This window comes from Tiliqua scincoides, chromosome 6 (assembly GCF_035046505.1).
Source record: "Tiliqua scincoides isolate rTilSci1 chromosome 6, rTilSci1.hap2, whole genome shotgun sequence".
In the NCBI taxonomy this organism is placed as follows: Eukaryota; Metazoa; Chordata; class Lepidosauria; order Squamata; family Scincidae; genus Tiliqua; species Tiliqua scincoides.
The window spans coordinates 59550007-59571782 of NC_089826.1; the positions used below are offsets into that span (position 1 = coordinate 59550007).

General features: G+C 40.0%; 1 protein-coding gene across 1 annotated transcript in view; it reads left to right on the forward strand.

Moving 5' to 3' along the window:
• TRAPPC11 (trafficking protein particle complex subunit 11) overlaps nt 1-21776 on the forward strand; it is a 38879-nt gene that overhangs the window by 3939 nt on the left and 13164 nt on the right. The window contains exons 3-21 of the mRNA XM_066632350.1: nt 290-459; nt 967-1037; nt 1958-2072; nt 2631-2730; nt 3218-3291; nt 3795-3891; nt 5279-5412; nt 6412-6559; nt 7852-7945; nt 9492-9571; nt 9651-9729; nt 9809-9863; nt 11364-11509; nt 12692-12753; nt 12842-12974; nt 14815-14945; nt 17628-17783; nt 18461-18648; nt 19727-19875. Of these exons, the coding sequence (XP_066488447.1) occupies nt 290-459; nt 967-1037; nt 1958-2072; nt 2631-2730; nt 3218-3291; nt 3795-3891; nt 5279-5412; nt 6412-6559; nt 7852-7945; nt 9492-9571; nt 9651-9729; nt 9809-9863; nt 11364-11509; nt 12692-12753; nt 12842-12974; nt 14815-14945; nt 17628-17783; nt 18461-18648; nt 19727-19875 (2182 nt within the window). The remainder of the gene's footprint in view (nt 1-289; nt 460-966; nt 1038-1957; nt 2073-2630; nt 2731-3217; nt 3292-3794; nt 3892-5278; nt 5413-6411; nt 6560-7851; nt 7946-9491; nt 9572-9650; nt 9730-9808; nt 9864-11363; nt 11510-12691; nt 12754-12841; nt 12975-14814; nt 14946-17627; nt 17784-18460; nt 18649-19726; nt 19876-21776) is intronic.

Genomic DNA, 21776 nt, shown 5'->3' on the forward strand with positions numbered 1-21776 from the left:
CAATATGCTGCTGGTTTGCAGTACTGCTGAGACAATTTAAAGAAACAGTTCTGAGTTCACTTATTTAAAAACTAGTTTCACTGAATAAGGTGAAACGCCCTTTGATGTGTACTTTGGATAATTATAAATTATATTTTTGATGTAAGTAGAAAAGTCAAAGGTTTTGTTAGTTTTATTGTAAATTGACTTGATTCAGAAGAAAGTTTAGGGCCTGACTCACTTGTCAGAAACTTGCTCATATTGTACAACTTTTATTAGAATGACTCACTGAATTTATTAATGCTTGCAGAGAACATCATATGAATGGTACATTCCCAAAGGTATCTTGAAAACTGGCTGGATGAACAAACACCTGAATTTGGTACCTGCACTTGTTGTAGTGTTCTATGAGTTGGACTGGGATGAGCCACAGTGGAAAGAAAAACAGTCAGAATGTGCGACCAAAGTTGAAATTGTCAGGTATAGTCAACTGATTTACAAAACATTCCTTTAGTATCTGCTAAATGCAATCGTGTATATGAAAGGGAAATGTCACTATTCACATGATCCTTTCTTCCACTTTTAGACTTACTTATTTAAAGCATTTAACCCCAGTCTTCAGCTAGAAAAGCTTCTAGAGCTGTTACTTAAACCAACAAAAATTGGCAAGTTAGAAGACCCCTTAAAATAAAAGAAAATGTATGAAAAGAAATTCTGCTCTGCTGAAATGAGGGGTTTGCTTTGGTTTGGTTTGCTTCTGCAGCTCTCATTAGCAAAAGTTAATGAGTGAAGTATTCTTCCTGTTTCTGAGCCTGATGAGATTTCAACTTATTTGCTTTGCCCTTCTAAGAGAAGAACAAAGCATCCTTTTATTTTCCTTCGATTAGGGTCTTGCTTCTCATAGTTCTGTAGTATGTTTGGTCTTCTTGTAGACTTAATCTTTTGACTATTTGCAAACACGAGCTTGGCATTATTTGATTTTTACAGGCAGAGTTTGCAGGGAAGGAACACAAAGGTTGCTGTGGTTTTGATTCAGAAGAAAACACCATTACCTCCAGGTATTTAAAAAGTCAATTTTCACTTGAGTTTAAAGTTGGAAGCAAGTCTCACATGAGGAATATAAGGTTTTGATTTGGCTAGTTTTAATTGGCAGGCAGGAATGCAGACATGAAAGGCTATGGGGGGAAATCACTTGGTATAAACTGTAGGTTTAAAATTTTGAAATCAGTAGGTTCAAGCACACTTGTCTCCTTGCTGGATTGTCACTTAAATGGCCAGAGCATTGCAGAAGCAGGCCATTCCTGGGCAAAGGAGGTTTTTCTTTGTCCGTTTTTCATCCGATAAATATTAACTATTTGCTAAAATACTGCACATGCCTCTGTCAGATTTGTAGAGCTTCACCTGCAAATGCGGATACCCACCCTGTTTATTGTTTTATATAAAAAGCAGGCTTAAACATGTCTGAATAGTATGATTTGAGTGTTAATGGACTATAAGAATTGACTTGTCTTATTAACACACTTAATCAGTTATGTTCCTTTCTGGCATAGTGTATATGGACATTTTAATTTAAGATTCTTGATCTTATACTTTTGCCAGGATGCACGGTCTTCAGAAAATTCATCATTCTTATAATCTTCTGAAGGAACTATGTGTCATTTTCCTTTTTTTTATTTAAAAGAAGTGTTGACCCCCTCTTCCAATTTAAAGGATGAAAAGTTCACTCCAGCTGATGCAATTAATTGGAATGTAGGGCAGAAAAGTGTGCCAGTTGCTATGACTTGTGAAGTTTTCACTGTGTTGAGGAATTGGCATTCACTTGAGTGAACGTTCCTAAAAAGTTCATGGCTCTAAAAATCACTAGTCAGGCCATTTCAGTATTCACACAAAGTTGGTGGTAATTATCTAGTAGCTTATTAGAATTCAAGAGGATTATAAATTAGGGTTGCTTATACTACTTCTTAATTTTCTTTCTTAGGAGAAGATGTTATTGCTTCTGAAAGAGCAGCAGCTTTATGTAATGCTTGTGACCTCTCTGGAAAATCCCTTTTTGTTCTGCCACACACTGATCACCTTGTAGGTTATATTATAAGGTATGTGAATTATGTGAGAGGGAAGCATTTCTTGACTAAGGTTGACATTCTATGTATGCTTGCTTCAGAATATGCCCCACTGAACTTAATGGTACTTTGAAGTAAATATAGAATCTCACTGTAAATAGGGCTAGCTATAAGATGAAAGTTGCAGAGTATTTTAAATAGCTTTCCCACAATCTAATTTGACAGTTAACACACCTGAAATTTGTTTAAATTGTTTGTCTTCACAAAGAATAGAACACTGTCAAATATCAATTACTCTATATATTCATGTTAAAATGTTTATGTATCCACTGTCTTTATAATTCTAGAAAGGCTCCTTTCTCCAGTTTTACCTGAGAGCTTGAGAACTATGGGGAAAAATCTGAGTTAGCATCCCAACAGCAAGACCAGAATTGGTCAAAATGAAAAGTTTTATAAATCTTCTCCTTCTTGCACTCACAGAATAATATCCATAAGTAGACTGGACTTCTGCCCCAAATCATAATCTGACTTCTGTATGGGCTGGAAATGCTCTTTCAGCATTAAGTGTTGGAAAACCCTTTCTCTTTTTAGGTTAGAGAATGCTTTTTATGAGCATGCACAGACTTACTACTATACCGAAATTCGAAGGGTGAAATCTCATAAAGAATACCTGAACAAAACGACACATCAGGTATAACTGATCTGTTCTATCCATGCTGTTTTACCTTTACTGCAGTATTTGAGAGCTAAACAAATGGCAAATGTTTTGATTTGCAAACAGAATTTAAAAGATGGAATTAAGCTAAGAGTTATACTGTCATCATTCAGACTTCAATGGATAAACTGACTTTAAAATAAATTTCGAGGTGGGAAACTTGCACTTCCTGAGGCACTCTTTTGGTGGTTTATCTGTTTTCTGGAATGTATAAATTTCACACTGAAACAATGTTTCTCTCACAGTTTATTGCTTTGATTTTATAGTCCACCACTTTATGGGCATTGAAAAATAATTTTTGGAGATTAACAAAAGCACTCATGGAAGACCATTAAGCAAGTGTTACGTATTTAAATTTGGCAACATAGGAGCCTGATATTGTGTTAATTGTTAGATTACAGTCTTGCTGTTTTTAAAACTGTCCGTCATAATTCTGAAATGTGACATACTGGTTGTGTTGCAGCTTTTATTTGTTAGACATCAGTTCAAAATAGCATTCTTCAGTGAACTGAAACAGGATACACAGAATGCTCTGAAGTAAGTACTCTTATGCAAAGGTTAATTTATTTCCTCCATTAGAAAAGGGTGGCCTCCCATGTTAGATGTTAGAAGAAAGGGGAGGTGGTGGAGGTGGGGGGGAGAGCGCCTTTCCTCTGGAAAAATGTTGTTGCTTTTCCTAGGTAAGCTTACTTGAGAGATGATCTTCAAGACACCACAAAATTCCTTTAAACTGTATTCTATGGTGTCTCTTCCTCTTAAGCCTCAAAACACCTGACCGCTTTGGTATGGTGAACACATCCTTGCTCCTTTTTGATTACATAGTTATTTGAGAGGAGATGCAGCAGTGCCATAACTGAAGGATTCAGACTGTGTATTGGCTAACTTACTTTTGAGTAGATAGGATATTAATGGGATTCTTTTATCCCAGAGTACAGGCTCTGTACCTCAGTGTTCTATCTCTCTCAATTGTTTTGTTGTTCACCATTTTTCTTTTTCCTTAACAAGTGAACAGTGTCTTAAGTATAATATCTTTTATTTAGAAACTACAGAACTGCATATAATCTTGTACATGAATTGCGAGCTCATGAAACAAACATGTTGGAAATCAAGACGATGGCAGGATTTATCAATTATAAGGTAACAGTGTTAATTTTAAACCTTCCCGTGCTTGCACAGAAGCACTGTGAGGCCACAGTGGATGGAGGAGACACTATGGTCAGCACTGTGCAAGTGTACAGTTGCTGACTTGTTAGTATCCCCTGCCCAGCCATGAATAAGCTTAATATATTTTGGTACAAGGTCCAAATTGGCAACCAATAGCCTGCAATTCATTGGCAAATCTGTATTTGGGAGTTGCTGTGCAGATCATCACTGTGCTAACTAGAATCTGGTGTGGTGTTTGAGTTGATAAACTGAAGTCAGGTGATGTGCAGACAAGCTGCTCTAAGCTATTGTTTGCTTGTATGTTCTGGAAACTTCAACCATGGTTTCTGTTAAAAACTATGGTTAGCACAAACTGTGATTTGGTGTGTTGTCTTAAATGACCTATATTATAATTAGCTTGCCATAGTTAGGGGTAGTGCAAGCTAGTGCATAGAAGGTAGATAGAAAAATATGATGCTGGGCCACAAAGAATGAGCAGTGCATTACAGAAGTTCGGGAGAGAATAGGCAGAGGGGTCTGTGTACCAGCAGAAGTAGAGCTAGAGGGAGACAATGCTGTAAGTACGACATGCTCCCCAACAACCCATGTAAGCACCCCTTCCCCTCAGTATTGGAGCCATTTGGGGCAGCAACAGCAACATACTATTGCTGCCCTAAATGGCTTTGATGCCAAGAGGGAAGGGCGCTTACATGGTACTTTGCACAGTGTGCTGTAGTTGTAGCGCCACCACCCTCTAACTTCACTTCTGTGTACCAGGACCAGAAATAAACAGGAGCTAAGAAGAATAGGAAACTATTGGCAGAACCTTGTTAAATCTGATTTGTTTCCTTTGATTTATCTTTTAGGTTTAAATACTAAATTGCATTTAACCCACATATTTTACGCATCTGACCCACCTACTGTTAATTTCATTACACCTCTCCCACTTACACTTTTTTCTTTTCCCTGGTAAAGCACTGATAAAATTATTCATGCCGAATTTTAAAATTTGAGTAGGAAAGTATTCAGTTTGAACTACAGATCTATTTCTCCCAAGATCTCTTTTGAGCAGAGTCTGTTGTTCAGTGCAGTTCTTAGCAAATGTGGAACTGAGAAATGCAAGATTGTGTGAACAAATTGAGTTGAAGCTTCCGTTCCATAGTTTGCACTCTGTCTACATATGGAAAAGGCTGTAATGTGTTCTTTATCCCATTTAATGCTACAGAGCTTTTTAAGTGATAGCAAAAGCTGTGCTCCTCTTTGACTTGTACAGTGTTAATGGTAACAGCCATAACTGTATCACATTATAGTTGCTTTTGTGAATCTGAGTTGTTGATCCTTTGTAAAATATTTTAATCAAAGTTTTAATTTTAAATCTTAGATTTGTCGCCTGTGTTTTCAGCATAATACACCACTGGATGCAATTGCACAATTTAGAAAGCACATAGATTTGTGCAAGAAAAAAATAGGGAGTGCGGAGTTGGCTTTTGAGCATGCTGCCTGGATGTCAAAACAGTATGTCTTACTAAATTTTAGTACCATGATTAATGCTTAGGTGTGCTGTTTAGAGCTGAAAATGCTATTTATAGTAGAATGCCAATAATCTGGTACCTTCAGGGCCTAGATGGTGCTGAATTATTGAAAATGCTGAACTATTGGGTTTTACTGCCCCACCTTAGATTATCCCCTGGTCTAGTGTGCCTGTCACTACAGTATTTGCATTACTGCCAACCTGCCTGGGTTGTCTCCAACCATCGTCCATAATTTGTTTTATCAATGCCATCACCAAGCCAGGTGCAAGTGTGCCTGTGCTGGAGCCAGTGAAGTTGGGATCCAATTCCCAAGCTGTGAGCACTCCATGACGATTTTGATGCAGGGGTTGCGAGAGTGCCAGACAAATGAGTGTTGGGCTACTGGAGTCTTACTGTATATGTTCTCTTTAGTTTGGAAGGTATTTCACAATCCTTCCTGCATTCAGCATTTGCTCTAACTATAGATTTGAGGAATGTAGTGGTGGTTGTTCCCAGTAAATGTTGAAGAACCAAGTAAACTGACTGATGGGTGAATTGGGCTGTGAACCAAAGGGACTCTCTTCTAAGCCCTAAACTCTTTGCACATGATAAAACTTGACTATAGTCCTTTTCATGGTGAAACATGAAAATCGCTGCAATCTAAATTAGTACTGAAATTGTTAATGCCTGTGCGACCACTTGATTTTTGCATAGAAATCTTTGAAATAAATATAGAAAGCCTTATTGTTGAAACATATTAGCCATTTGTTCATTTTTCTTCTAGTTTGAAGCACGTAATTGCTGTTTTCATACTTTCCTGTATAGCTTTGACTAGTGTACAACTTAGACTTTCTTTTTTTCTTTAAAATTAAAATCCTTAATTGTTGCACGAACTCAGGTGGTCTATATATTACCCACTCTCTTTCAGATATACTGTGCTGTGCACAGCTTTCTCAAACATCTCCAAGGCTTATTGATTTTTGTTGTTGTATTTTGTTCACAGGTTTCAAGCCTTTGGGGATTTGTTTGATGAAGCTATCAAACTAGGATTGACAGCTATTCAGACTCAGAATCCAGGTTTCTATTATCAGCAGGCAGCGTATTATGCACAAGAAAGGAAGCAACTGGCTAACATTCTCTGTAATCACGAGGTGACTCATGGACAGTTTTGCAATTGACTAAGTTCTCTAGGTCCTATTCTTACCAGGCTTTCTGCACGAGGTACAGGTCAGCTCAAAACTACAGCTGCCAACTCCTAGTTCTGCTGCTGCATGCTGAATCAGTTGTGTGAATGCTGGTGCTTCGCACTGAATGCAGCACTTAGATTTTGTGCAGTTTTTTCCTTATGTGATCTATACTTGCTACAGTTGATAGTGCGTACAGAGCTGATTTACACTCATTCTGCTTGTACGCTGGCATTTGTGCAAGTGGTTCTGTGTGGTGACAAAGTTAAGGATCTGTGTGGGCGGGCTACAAGCCATTCCTGTCACACATAATAAAAACAAATCTAAAGTAAAATTGAAAACATGAGTTAGTGAATTTGAAATAAAACAACTTCCAAAATGAAGTGTTACTCAGGGGCAGAAGTTGGCATTTTCAATTAAAGATTTCACACTTGGACAGGTATCTCTTTTCTGCTATAAGCATTCTCTAATGAAACAGGAACTCTTATGATCTGTCTGAGATTTGTCACTTAAAATGGCAGTTTCGTATTGTATGGCAAATGGCATGTGTTGCCCATACGTTATAAAATTTATAATGTCTCAGTGGAAATTTCCATTTTTGTTCAGTTACAGGTTTCTGGACAAACTCCATTGTGATAGAATACCTGTAAAAATGTTCTGTATTGAAAGCTACTTGGTAAAAACAAATTACAGTAACCATGTTGTAGGCTTTGACCACAAACCAGAGCCGTGTTTCACCATAAATGTATAGGCTTCTGTATTGGTGGTGGCAGAAACTCTATGAATACATGCAGTTCTCTCCTGCCAGAGGTCTGAAGGCACATGAGGCAGCAGCTTTGCTGTAACAAAGCACGTCTGTGTCTAGCCAGTGCCTGGATGAAGACTAGCATGTTTCCCCTCAAATTCAAACATGGAAGAAAGGCAAGATATAACTGTAAAGAAATAACATAAATAGGTGATTGGAAGGAAGCCCTAGTTACCTGCATGTCCTTGTTCCTGAGCCAATTAGTTCTACGTGAACTCTGTTAATCTCAAGGGATTTATGCACCAATAATGCTTTAAGATTTGGGAAGTATTATCTTTATAAAAGAGTGTGTTAATACAAAATTATGAATGTTACATATGGCTATGTGTGCGGGAAGGGAGGAGTCAGGTTTTCCTTCTAGGTTCTCTTTCAGTTTTGGCCTGTTTTTTTGGGGGGGGAATGTTTTTTGTTTCAGTATTGATCCACTTAAATATTGTGTTTGCTGATTTTGCAGCCTTCTGCGATGTATCCCAATCCAGATCCACTGGAAACTCAGACTGGAATGCTTGACTTCTATGGGCAAAGGCCTTGGCGGCAGGGAATACTAAGTAAATCTTTTTTTCTATTATTTATAGTGTTTAAACAGCAACTCACAGCTCTTGTTTTCATTATCTTGGGCATTTATTCTAAGTTCTCATGTCTTTCAAACTTTGTTCTGGGGAACTTTTGCAGGACTACTGTGAGCCTTGACAGGCCTGGTCAGTGCTCCGAATGACCTGTGTGTCCTAGCATATGTGCTCCAAAAACCTATGCAACACAGAGACTTTCTGTGGCAGGCATACTGGGATACTTTGACAGACACTTCCTCCAGAGCAGAATGTTTGAAAACTCCTGATTTAACTGATGGAAATGCCAGGTGACTTCATTCTTTCTGTTGCAGTATGCATATCTCGGATACCAGGGTAAATGTTCCATTGAAAACCCAGAGCCTTTCCATGTCAAGGGCCTGTCCCGTTCATTCAATGGAGGAAACTTATCCACATAAGTGTTCGTTTGCATGTGGAGATCTGCTCCCTGTGTTGAAATGAATGGGGAGGCTGGTGCATGAAAAAAGCTGCATGTGTACTTCAGAGCACATGCAGGGATCTGGACTAGGATAATTGTGAACTAAGCCTATATTTTAAATCTTTAGTTCAAAAGGAAAAATTAAAGATTGGGATATATCTTTCAGATAATTGCAAACATTGCCAACATGTGACATGAAATGAATGTGATTGTTGGTATCATCTATAATAGCAAGAAATAAAGGTGCCTTTTTGAAATGATACTGTAAAGGTTAAGAAATGCTGTGAAGCTTTGTCTTTGTTTTTAAGGGCATTGATTTTTGTAATGGGCTTTTCAATGCATAATGCTTAAATATTTCAGATGTTTATATGTTTAATTATTGGAATAAAGGTCCAGTCTTTTCATACATTGATTTTATAATCCACTGATTAGATTCAACACTGATGGCCACTGCAGATAAGATGGCAGACAAGATGGCTGCCTTGTGTGCCCGTTGGGCAAAAAGGCGGGGTACAAATTAATAAAATAATAATAATTAAAAAATAATAATAATAAGGACCCTGCTGACCTGGAGAATACAATCCCCATTCTATAAACCCCTTTTGTAGGGAGTCAGACTATTAGAACTGCTATTTTGCAGCTCGCTTGGATAAAAGTGACCCTCTCCCCTCCCCTGGTTCACTGAACAATGAAATAGGGAAGTGATTAATCTCTAGCCAGGAGTCAAGGCGAAGGGAGGGGCTCACTTTTCTCAGAGCGAGCTGCAAAATAGTTCTGATTGCCTCACTGACTAGTATTTGTCAGCTTTTATTTAATACTTTTTTTTGTATCTGTGGGGGTCCCAGAACCAAACCCCAGTGCATATAGAGTTCCCACCTGTATATCTTTTAGAGCAACCTTAAAGGAACAAAGAATCTGGAAGAAATTCTGAAACATTCTTTCTCCTAAGATACCACAGTGTTTAGAATCTTATCATGCTTGAGTTGGAACTAGACTTGTGTATTAATGTAATTGTGCTAACAGAGTACATATAGGAAGTTCTGGGATTGGACAAATGTGTTATAATGGATTTTTCACTGTCATTTGCAGGTTTTGATCTCCATGATCCTGAAAAGGAGAAAGTAGGAATTTTGGCCCTGCAACTGAAGGAGAATAAAGTTCTTCATTCTGTAAGTCAGACTAAAGCATCATCTATGGCTTTTCATTGAAAGCATAAATATAATTGAATTGTTTTTTTAATTTTATTAGGAGCTAATAATCACCTTGCTGAGTAATGCAGTCACACAGTTCAAGAAATACAAATGTCCAAGAATGAAAAGTCACTTGAGTAAGTTTCATCTAACAAATGTCAAAAATGTCTTTACTGTGGTTTTTAAGCATTGCAAATAATCTGATATTCTTTTCAGTGGTTCAGATGGGTGAAGAATATTACTATGCTAAAGACTACACCAAAGCTTTGAAGTAAGTATGATTTCTCTACATTTCTTACTGCATGACTTCAGGACTTAAAAAAAAAAAAAAAAGGTTGGAGGGGGAAGACTGATAATCTTGGCCCAATCTGGTTGGGGGCCTTATGGTGGCAGATCTTGTGATCCATCACCATAAAGACTGGGATGCTGGTGCAAAAGCCATGCTGCTGCTAAGTACGTTGTGGGCACTGGTGCAAACAGGTGGAGGCTCTGTGCATGCAAAAATAGCTCCCAGATGCCAGAGCACGTAGGTTGGCAGCAGGGGTAATTCAGGGCAGGGGTGGATCTTGGTGGCAGTGCACACACCGAGATGCTATCCCCTTTCCCTTCCTTGAAACAATTTTCCTTGGATTTATGCAAGCAGAATAACTGGTGTAGGTCTCAGGAGACCCACCCGAGAATCCACATGGCCTATGGGGAAGTAAGGAAAAGTTTTACTTATATCTCTTGGGCTGTTTGGTTACTTTTATACACACACACACACACACTGGCTGCAAGTTCATTCTGTGGGCTAGTGTGAGATAAGATTAGGCTGTTAGTTACTAAGCAAATTAAAAACTCATTGCTCATGGCTGCTTTTTATATATTTAAACAATTTTTACTCCATCTTTCTCGTACCAAGGCAAATGTCCAAGGCGGCTTACAAAATGTTTACAACAAACATAGAATATATAACATAAATACAGGTGGGGCCTCGGTATCCGTGAAGGATCCGTTCTTGAACCCACCGCAGATAACGGTCTGTAGTTTCAGTCCCTTAAGCCCTCCAAAGACTACCTGTAAGTCAGCCCACAGCCTCTGCGGGCTTCAGAATGGCCCTTATGGGCAAAAATGCTACTTCCAGTTTCTCAAAGGAAACTGGAAGTGACATTTTTATGCCTTTTAAGGCATTCTGAGGCCGGGGGGGCCCTCCAGGGCCCCACTTTACTGGCCTCTGCAGGCCTCAGAATGGCCAGCAGAAGCCTTGAAAAGTCACTTCCAGTTTGCTTATGAAAAATATAAGTTTTGATGGGCCAGTCTGATTCCCACAGAGACCGGTAGAGTGGGTTGACAGCCTGGCGTGACCCAGAAGAATCCTCCCCATCCTCCTTGTAAGTCAGACCTGCATTGCAACCCACCATGGAGGAAGGGTTACAATGCTGAGAAGTTTGGGAACCACTGGGTTAGCCTGATTAGTAGTATTTTATAAAAATAAATCAAAGTGCAGTATGTTGATTTGGATCTGGGCTGATCTTTGGCATCAGAAGATGTTTCATTTCAAAATTTTCTAGAAAAGCCACATCACCGAGCCTATCTAATGAAGTCTATGTTATTTTATTACACTTTTACAATGCAATCCGACTTGTTTACATACCCCACTGTATTCAGTACAGTTTATTCCCAACTGAGCGTTAATAGAAACATTAAACTAAGACTATATTAACACTGTATGTTTAACTGCAGGCAAGTTCATTCATTTATTTAATAAACTTTCCTTTCCATTTTCTTATAGGCTACTGGATTATGTTTTGTGTGATTATCGTACGGAAGGATGGTGGACCCTCTTAACCTCTATACTGACCACTGCTCTTAAATGTTCCTACCTCATGGCCCAAATCAAAGATTATATTACATATTCATTAGAGTTGCTGGGAAGAGGTAAGGAAGTGCATTTCAGTTCTGTGTTAAGCTGGTGCTACTTTGGTTTAAATGCTTTGTCAGTGTAAACATGGGCAGTTTTAGACAACTTCTACAGTTAGGCAATTGCCAAATTAAAAGAACTTGATTGTATGCTTTACAGTTACATCAGCAGAAGTATGCATATTAACATAGTTTGTTTTAGCAGGTGTATGTAGCAATAGGTATCAATATAGAAAGAGTTTCTTTTGAGTGAAAGTGAGAACGCTTAAAACAGTACCATCCAGCTGCATTTTTAAAGAACTTACTGTGCAATCTTATGCATGTCTACTCAGAAGTTCCACTGTGTGCAATAGGTTTTACTCCCAGGAAAATGTGCGTAGGATTGCAGCCTTAGGGCCCAATCCTATCCAGTTTTCCAGTGCAGCTGTGCCAGTGGGGCATGTGCTATGATGGATAAGGCAGAGGCCTCCTCAAGTTATGGAAACATTTGTTCCCTTACCTTGGGGCTGCGTTGCAGCTGCACTGGTGCTGGAAAGTTGGATAGGATTGGGCCTCTAATCATCTATATGTTTACTTTTAAAAGTGTTTCCAATTAGTAGGGGACTCATTTCAAGTTAGTCCAAATATTTATCTGATTATCATTTTGGCTAAGCGTTGTAATTCTATCATGCAGGTAAGTTCAGAGAAAAGTTTGGGAAAGTGCAGTGTGCTGAGAACAGAGTATAGTACTACATTTCAACTATGAAAAGAGATGTTTCAGGTATATAAACACTAGGCAGCTTTCTTTAATTCTAATTAATAGCCACTACACTACAGAGGCGTTGGGTCTTTTGTTTGTTAATGAAAACTTCAGTAGCTAGTACTTCTAGAAATGGTTGCTATTTGGTATCTAACTATATGTGATGTGGGTAGCATGTTCAAGGAAGGCTATGGGATTCTTGGATCACAGGTTCACTAGGTCATGAAGCTTCCTGACTTGTAAAGGAGTCTTCAGTCATGTGAAGCACTAGTTGCAACCTAAAGGGATATTGTCAAAGTTCAGGTTTCCACCTAATCTGCTAGGTTTATAGTTCAAGCAGGAATGTGACTGAGGAAGATTAGAGCATCTGCAAGCATTTTAACATTGTAAAAAGCTGTAACTCATGTGTTTACATGGCAAAGAAGGCCGTATTTCATAGTTTTTTCCCCTTTATTTGTTAGCTTCTACTTTGAAAGAGGATCAAAAATCTTGCATAGAAAAAAATCTGATTAAAGTTCTCATGGTAAGTAGGTAGAATTTAATTTTTGTGAAATAGTCCCCAAAGACTGGCCTCCAGAACTACTTAATGAAATCTTTTTGTTTGAATCCAGAATGAGAGTCCAGATCCAGAACCAGACTGTGATACTGCTTCTGTGAAAGCTGCGCAGAAGTTGTGGGCTGATAGAGTTTCTCTGGCAGGCAATAATATATTTACCATAGAAGTGCAAGATTTTGTTCCATTTGGTATGTATCAAGGACCCTTATTTTCAAGAAAGGTAACACTTGCATTTACTGATTTCAGAATGACGTAGGGAAATGCATGCAGATTTTTACAGTGGGGCTTATTCTGAGTTGTGCATTAATAGAGTGTTAATACAGTCTCAGTGGAGATTAAGGCATATTTTATCCAGGCAGTACAGAGTTGTTGGAAATGTGTTCCTAGAGCAGATATTTATCACCTCAGTAAACTCAGTTTATCAGATTAAAATATTCTGAAACATGGTTTAAGATGTGGGCTGATTCCATGCTTGGGATCATTAGAAAAGGCATTGAGAATAAGGTGGCTAGTATTGTAATGCCGTTGTACAAATCAATGGTAAGGCCACACCTGGAGTACTGTGTCCTGGTCACCACATCTTAAAAAGGATATAGTGGAAATGGAAAAGGTGCAAAAGAGAGCTACCAAGATGTTTACTGGTTTGGGGCACCTTCCCTATGAGGAAAGGCTACCGTATTTGGGCCTCTTCAGCCTAGAAAAGAGGCGCCTGAGGGGGGACATGATTGAGACATACAAAATTATTCAGAGGATGGACAGAGTGGATAGAGAGATGCTCTTTTCCCTCGCACATAACACCAGAACCAGGGGACATTCACTAAAGTTGAGTGTTGGGAGAGTTAGGACAGGCAGAAGAAAATATTTCTTTACCCATTGTGTAATTAATCTGTGGAACTCTTTGCCACAGGAAGTAGTGATGGCATCTTGCCTAGATGCCTTTAAGAGGGGATTGGACAAATTTCTGGAGAAAAAATTCATTATGGGTTACAAGTCATAGTAGATATGTACAAGCTCTTGGTGTTAAAGGCAAGCTGCCTCTGATTGCCAGACGCAGGGGGAGGGCACTAGGGCGCAGGTTGTGTCTGTTGTATTGTGTGCTCCCTGGGGCATTTGGTGGGCCACTGTGAGATACAGGAAGCTGGACTAGATGGGCCTTTGGCCTGTTCTAGAGGGACTCTTCTTATGTTCTTATGGCTGTGAAGTTAACAAGTTATTTCACAACATGTGAAATGATCATTTGTTTTACCAACAGTAGCAAGGATGCAACAAACTTTCCTTGCAGGGGGAGAAGGCAGTCGTCCTTGGGGTAATGTTTGAGGTATCAAAGTGAGATATCAAAACTTTACAGTTTTGTGCAAACATTTATTTTACAACACATTCTGATATGCCTTGTTGGTGTGGTTGCCATGAATGTAAGTGAGTCTTGCTATATATTTATTTTTTAACAAGTTTCATATCACTGAAAATGATATAAAAGCTCTACTTCTGCATCATTTTTCGTGTCCTCTTCAGAGGAAAAACATTGCAAGGCAATTCAAATCTTAGCTCAGTACCCACAAGCTCATTATGTATAGCCCCACAGCTGGTGATTCCCCACAGCTGGTGATTCAAAGAACTGGGAAGAGGGGAAACTTGGTGTACATTGGCATTGCTTTAATGCTTCCTCCCACAGTTGATTTGCTCAAGAAAGTATTTTGCATTTTCAACAGTAGGAGCTGCTGCAATGCAAGATTTCTGAGTGCTTCAGAAAAAGCTCTGATGGCTGCATATCTGAATTCTACTTGGATTGCAGCTACAGAGTCACAGTTCTGTGCCTTCATGTAGAACAAAATAGAAGAGCAACCAGTAATCTCCTCATAACTTGTCCAGACTTTCTGTGAAAGTTTATCTGGCTCTGTACAGAAATGTAATGCGTCTAGCACTGATGTTCCTTTTTTGATATTGTGGCTTATTGTAATTTTATGAAACATTCCAATTTAAGAGGTGTATTTAATAAATAACGTGCTTTCCTTTTGCTTTAAATTCTAGTGCAGTGCAAAGCCAAATTCCTTGCTCCAAGTTTTCATGTTGATACTCCAGTTCAGTTTGACGTATACTTGAAAGCTGATTGTCCGCATCCTATCCGGTTTTCTAAGCTGTGTGTCAGTTTTAATAATCAGGTAATCATTTTTATGTCTTTTCTAAAAGGTTAATGAGCCATTGCATTTTGCTATCTAGTTTAATGCCAGAATATACTGATACATATTTTTTAGAAATGATTTGGACAATATTTGAACACCTTGTCTTAAATTGATTATGGTGAATATTTTTTCTTTTTTTCTTTTTTCAAGTTTTCCAATATTTCAGAAAAAAACAAAAAAGGCTTCAGGAAAATGAGTTTTTTTTCCTGAATTTTTCTGGTTTCTTTTCCAGGCCTTCACATCTTTACGTATGTGTACGCGGAAGTAAGTCCCACTGAGTTCAGTGAAACTTACTCCCAAGTTAGTGAGTATAGGATTGCTGCAGAAGTCCATTGCTTTTAGTGAAACTTGCAGCCCAATGCGTCCAGGAGAAAGTACCATTGTAGTCAATGGGGCTTATTCCCAGGTATGCATAGGGTTATAGCCTCAGTCATCACTGCCTAAACTTAAGACACCCCTGTGGGGTTTGTGCCCAAGAAAGTGTGCATGGAATTCTAATCCCAATAATTTTTTTGGGAATTATTTGTTTCAACAAAATGCAGTTTAACAGTGAAGATGACCTTTTAAAGAAAGTGTAAATAAGCTTATATGTTGCTGCCTTGATAGATGTGTACAGGTGGGAACTCTATCCATGAATTTTATTCTCCGTGGGTTCCAAACCCTCTGATTGCCCAACTGAAGACCTCCCAGAAATTACCAGAACCTCCAGGTGGCATTATGTACCTCAGAGGGGTGGCATGCAGGCTTTCCAAGGCTTAGAACGGCTCCAGATACAACTGGAGCAAGGTTCCAGTTAACCGAGGAGTTAAGTCAGATAGAGGTTAAAAGAGAAGATGTTTCAGACCTCATTGATAAATTAAAGATCAATAAGTCACCGGGCCCTGATGGCATCCACCCAAGAGTTATTAAGGAATTGAAGTATGAAGTTGCAGATCTCTTGACTAAGGTATGCAACTTGTCACTCAAAACGGCCACGGTGCCAGAAGATTGGAGGATAGCAAATGTCACGCCTATTTTTAAAAAGGGAAAGAGGGGGGACCCGGGAAACTATAGGCCTGTCAGCTAACATCCATACCGGGTAAGATGGTGGAATGCCTCATCAAAGATAGGATCTCAAAACACATAGATGAACAGGCCTTGCTGAGGGAGAATCAGCATGGCTTCTGTAAGGGTAAGTCTTGCCTCACGAACCTTATAGAATTCTTTGAAAAGGTCAACAGGCATGTGGATGCAGGAGAACCCGTAGACATTGTATATCTGGACTTTCAGAAGGCGTTCGACACAGTCCCTCACCAAAGGCTACTGAAAAAACTCCACAATCAGGGAATTACAGGTCCTCTCATGGATTGAGAACTGGTTGAAGGCCAGGAAACAGAGAGTGGGTGTCAATGGGCAATTTTCACAATGGAGAGAGGTAAAAAGCGGTGTGCCCCAAGGATCTGTCCTGGGACCGGTGCTTTTCAACCTCTCCATAAATGACCTGGAGACAGGGTTGAGCAGTGAGGTTGCAAAGTTTGCAGACGACACCAAACTTTTCCGAGTGGTAAAGACCAGAAGTGATTGTGAGGAGCTCCAGAAGGATCTCTCCAGACTGGCAGAATGGGCAGCAAAATGGCAGATGCGCTTCAATGTCAGTAAGTGTAAAGTCATGCACATTGGGGCAAAAAATCAAAACTTTAGATATAGGCTGATGGGTACTGAGCTGTCTGTGACAGATCAGGAGAGAGATCTTGGGGTGGTGGTGGACAGGTCGATGAAAGTGTCGACCCAATGTGCGGCGGCAGTGAAGAAGGCCAATTCCATGCTTGGGATCATTAGGAAGGGTATTGAGAACAAAACGGCTAATATTATAATGCCGTTGTACAAATCAATGGTAAGGCCACACCTGGAGTATTGTGTCCAGTTCTGGTCGCTGCATCTCAAAAAAGACATAGTGGAAATGGAAAAGGTGGAAAAGAGAGCGACTAAGATGATTACGGGGCTGGGGCACCTTCCTTATGAGGAAAGGCTATGGCGTTTGGGCCTCTTTAGCCTAGAAAAGAGACGCCTGAGGGGGGACATGATTGAGACATACAAAATTATGCAGGTGATGGACAGAGTGGATAGGGAGATGCTCTTTACACTCTCACATAATAGCAGAACCAGGGAACATCCACTAAAATTGAGTGTTGGGCGGGTTAGGACAGACTAAAGAAAATATTTCTTTACTCAGCGTGTGGTCGGTCTGTGGAACTCCTTGCCACAGGATGTGGTGCTGCCGTCTAGCCTAGATGCCTTTAAAAGGGGATTGGACAAGTTTCTGGAGGAAAAATCCATTACGGGGAACAAGCCATGATGTGTATGCGCAGCCTCCTGATTTTAGAAATGGGTTATGTCAGAATGCCAGATGCAAGGGAGGGCACCAGGATGAGGTCTCTTGTTATCTGGTGTGCTCCCTGGGGCATTTGGTAGGCCGCTGTGAGATACAGGAAGCTGGACTAGATGGGCCTATGGCCTGATCCAGTGGGGCTGTTCTTATGTTCTTATGTTCCCGCCTCTAGTACGAATAAAAAACATCAGTAACAATCTTTCAAAACGATGGCAGAATTTAATGGTAAGTTGGTCAGTTGGATCTTGGTGCTTCTCAAAGCAAATCTTTTCCTCTCCACTTCCTTGTCATAGGAATACAACCAATATTGTGTGGTGGAAGAAGCATATCATAAAAGTGACATATTGGAATCAACCACACAGGGGACATTATGTCTTACCCCTGGTAAAACAAAGAAGTTCACTTTTAAATTTGTGGCAAAAACAGAAGATGTGGGAAAGAAGATTGAGGTAAGCTATTGATAATACTTTTATCTAGGTTTATCTAGCAGGTACAGCAACTAAAGTGAGTTGGCATTGTCTTTATCAGGCAATATAATTGATCTGTAAACGTGGTTCTATTATTGTCTATTGCCTTGAGAACAACTGTGGTTGGAAAGGAGGTTACAGATATAGTTAATGCGGAGACCATTGGTATGCTGTAGTCAACAGAAAGATAGGATCAACTACAGAGACTGTTGCACCAGCATTATGAGTTCATTGTGCAATGCCTTGCATATGTCAGTTGTTAGAGAAAGGGGCATATTGGGTTCCAGTACCTTCTAGAGCAGATAAGAAGATGGCAATCCTGCACACATTTGGATTGCAGTGGGTTAAGACTCATTTGAACTGACTTCTGAATAAACATGTATAAGGTTGTGCTATGAGCTTGGCATCTTCTAAAAATTTTCTGCAGATTGTAGTGTGGGAAAAATCTGAAACTATCAAATTCTGACTTCTAAAGGCAGGCTGACCCCCTTAACACAGGCACTTCCAAATACTGGTGTGCTTCAGCAGAAATTCTCAGGGGGCAGAATGGTTTTACATAGTTCTTAAATAAATATAATTCTGGGAGAAGATTATATTTGCTTTTTTGGTACACATTGGAATTGGGAGGAGAAGCCATATAATACTTGTCTGTCTTTCAGATTACTGCCGTGGATTTGATTCTGGGCAGTGAGAATGGCAGGTGTGTGATTTTGAATTGGCATGGAGGAGGGGGAGATGCTGCTTCTTCTCAAGAAGCATTGCTGGCTGCTCGTTCCTTCAAAAGGCGACCTAAACTTCCAGATAATGAGATTCATTGGGACAGTCTGACTGTTCAAGCAAGCACCATGTAAGTGAAAGCAGGCAGAAATGGTGGAAGGTTTTAGTTGATAAACAGCATGGTTGACGTTTTCAGTTAATGTGACATAAGCAGTCATTGGCTTCGCTAGTTTTTGTACTTAAATGCAAAATTTCCCTGGTAGAATTGAAAGACCAAGAAGACTTGGGGTTTGAGACTTATTCTTTCAGAAAACTTAACTAAGTTTAAAAAAAACTATATGGGAACAAAATCTGCCAGGACTTCAACATTTGAAACAGTATTTGGATTTGGTTACTAACTTCCATGGGATTTAAATCATTGCCTGTATAACCACTTGCAGTTCCTATATTGAAGCCATTCTTACTTTGATATGGTATTTTGACAGTTGTCTTTCCCTGCCCTGCTCCATTGGTCTCTTTCTTGTTTTCTTTATCATTCTTATTGGTGGTCCCTATGGAGATCTCTCTGAGCTTGCAGATTGTTGTGGGGGAAAGAACCTCACAATTCTGGCATCCTTGGTGAATAGAATGGTAGGGATTTGAAGTAATTTCACCTCCCATGTTCTGCCACTTTTTCTGGATGACCTTTGGAAGCTTCTCCCCCAAAGCCTCGCTTCCTCCAGTTTGTAGAATGGGAATAGTGGAATGAATGAATAAGAGCAATTAAAAGCTGCTAATGCTTTGCTGCTGAGTAACAATAGAGGATGTATATTGGTATTGATGCAAAAGGCACTTCATCACCCTGCACTGCTGGAGGTGGGCTGGAACCTGCTACTAATACTGCTGCCCGAATATGGAGGGGAAAAGACAGTATAAACAATTTTTGAACAGATATGGGGTGAACTCAAGTTCCAGCAATCTAGCACGGCACCCTAAGGGCCATGGAAATGGGCCCATCCATTAGTGAAAATTGTCATTGAGGATATGGAGTGGAAGGAGAGCACTGGAAGAGTTTTGTTTCACATGCCTTTCAAAAACTTATTATTTCCAGCTTGTCATGCATAGATTGCTTTGGTTGAGGCAGAAGCTTCTGCTTTTGTGGCAACAGGGATTAAGATTAGACTGTAAAAATGCTAAGAAATGATAGACTGCTTTTGTTTTTATCAAAGGATCATTTCCAGAGTGCCAAACATTTCTGTCCAGCTTCAACATGAACCTCCTGCCTTGACAAATGAAATGTACTGCTTGATTGTGACAATCGAGTCACACGAGAAGACAGTTGCTAAAGATGTAAAACTCACAGCAGGCTTAAAACCAGGTATTCATTGTGGTACTAGCTCAGAAGCACTGTAGGAAAGTGGTTCCCAACCTGTGGGTCGGGACACACTAGTGGGTCACAACCTGATTTTTGGTGAGTTGCCAAAGGGTGATGGAAGGATTGGATAATTGCAAGCCCTGAGACTGTTCAAAAATCAGATACTGTCACTGCTAATTACCTTGCAAAGAGCTTAGTTCCTGCAGTTTGCAAGCATGTGTAAACACAGGGAGATAAATGTTTGAGGGTCTGTTTTCTGGTTATTTTTACTTCTTCTTTCTAGATCCCTTTTTTTTAAGTGTGGTAAACCTAGGTGGGTCCTGACAGTGTCATTTTAAAAAGTAGGTCCTGGTGCTAAAAAGTTTGGGAACTCCTGCTGTAGAAAATTATGGTCCTTCTATTGAAAGGATTAAGGGGCCAATCCTATCCAGCTTTCCAGCTCTGGCGTAGCCACAATGCAGCCCTGTAGTAATGGAACACATGTGCCCAAACCTTGAAAAGGCCCCAGTGACTGCCCTTCGACCACAGGATACAGTGCACACCCACGACCACAACTGCACCAGCACTGGAAAATTGGATAGGATTGGCCCTAAGTGACTTCTTCCTTTTGTACAATTTTAGCACATGAGGAATAATTGAAATCAATTGTTTAAACCAGTGGTCCTAAAACATTTAGCACTGGGACCTACTTTTTAGAATGAGAATCTGTCAGGATCCACCAGAAATGATGTCATGACTGGAAGTGACATCATCAAGCAGGAAAATTTTTAACGACGTACCCAGGAATAAGTCCCATTAACTGTCATTGTTAAAAGTATATACATAGTAGCCTGTTAAAATACAGATGTGTATCATTTCCCCAAATGCAGTCACATACCGTAGTAACATCTAAAGTCTAATATATTAAAAATGAAATATTGAAATGAATAGGGACCCACCTGAAATTGGCTCATGATCCACAGTTTGAGGAACACTGGTTTCAACTATTTCAACCCCCAACCTGGGGGTCACGAGCTGATTTTTCAGGGTGTCACAGAGAGCTCAGCAAAACTCTGAAAGGCAGTGCTTGAGAACATTGCTGGGTTACCCAGCGTGTAATTAGTTTGTGGAAGTCTTTGCCACAGGAAGTAGTGATGGCATCTTGCCTGGATGTCTTTAAAAGGGAATTGGACAAATTTCTGGAAGAAAAGTTCATTATGGGTTACAAGTCATAGTAGGTTTGTGCAAGCTCTTGGTTTTAAAGGCAGGCTGCCTCTGATTGCCAGATGCAGGGAAGGGCACAGGGTTGTGTCTGTTGTCTGCTGGGGCCCCTTTGCAAACTAGCTTTGCAAAACTTAGTAGTTAGGAAAAGTGGGAATTTCTGGCTAGGGAAGAGGCTTCCCTAATAAACCATCACTTCCACAATGCTTCTGGCTGTGGGGGAAACTGGCTTTGCTTTGGGCTCATCTTGGCGTGTGCATGTGCAGTGAAACTTCTCCTGGTCTTTTTCCAAGTGGGCATGCTTGGAAAAAGCATGCCCTGTGCATCACCCTGTGTATGCTTAGGTGAGTTCCCTGTGTGTTGAGAGAGGAAGGGATCAAGATGGTGAGGGAGCATGAACTTGGGGGAAGGGAGTAAAGAGGTGAGGGATTACAGGCATAAATGTTACCTGCAGATCTGAAAGGTCTGGACTGTGAAGTTTAAATGTTTGGGGGGGGGGGAAGGTATAGGGCAAGGAGTGAGAGTCAAGATCTATATTGAAAGATGGTAGTAGAGTGGCGGGGGGGGAGAGAAGGCTTTTGGCAGCAGGCTGCAGGTCACGGGCTATTGCCAGAACTCCTTTCCTCCTTCCTGAGTGCCTCCACCCCAGTTGTCCATCTAATTTTCATTCCATTCATGCAGCCTTCCACTCCCATCTTGAAATT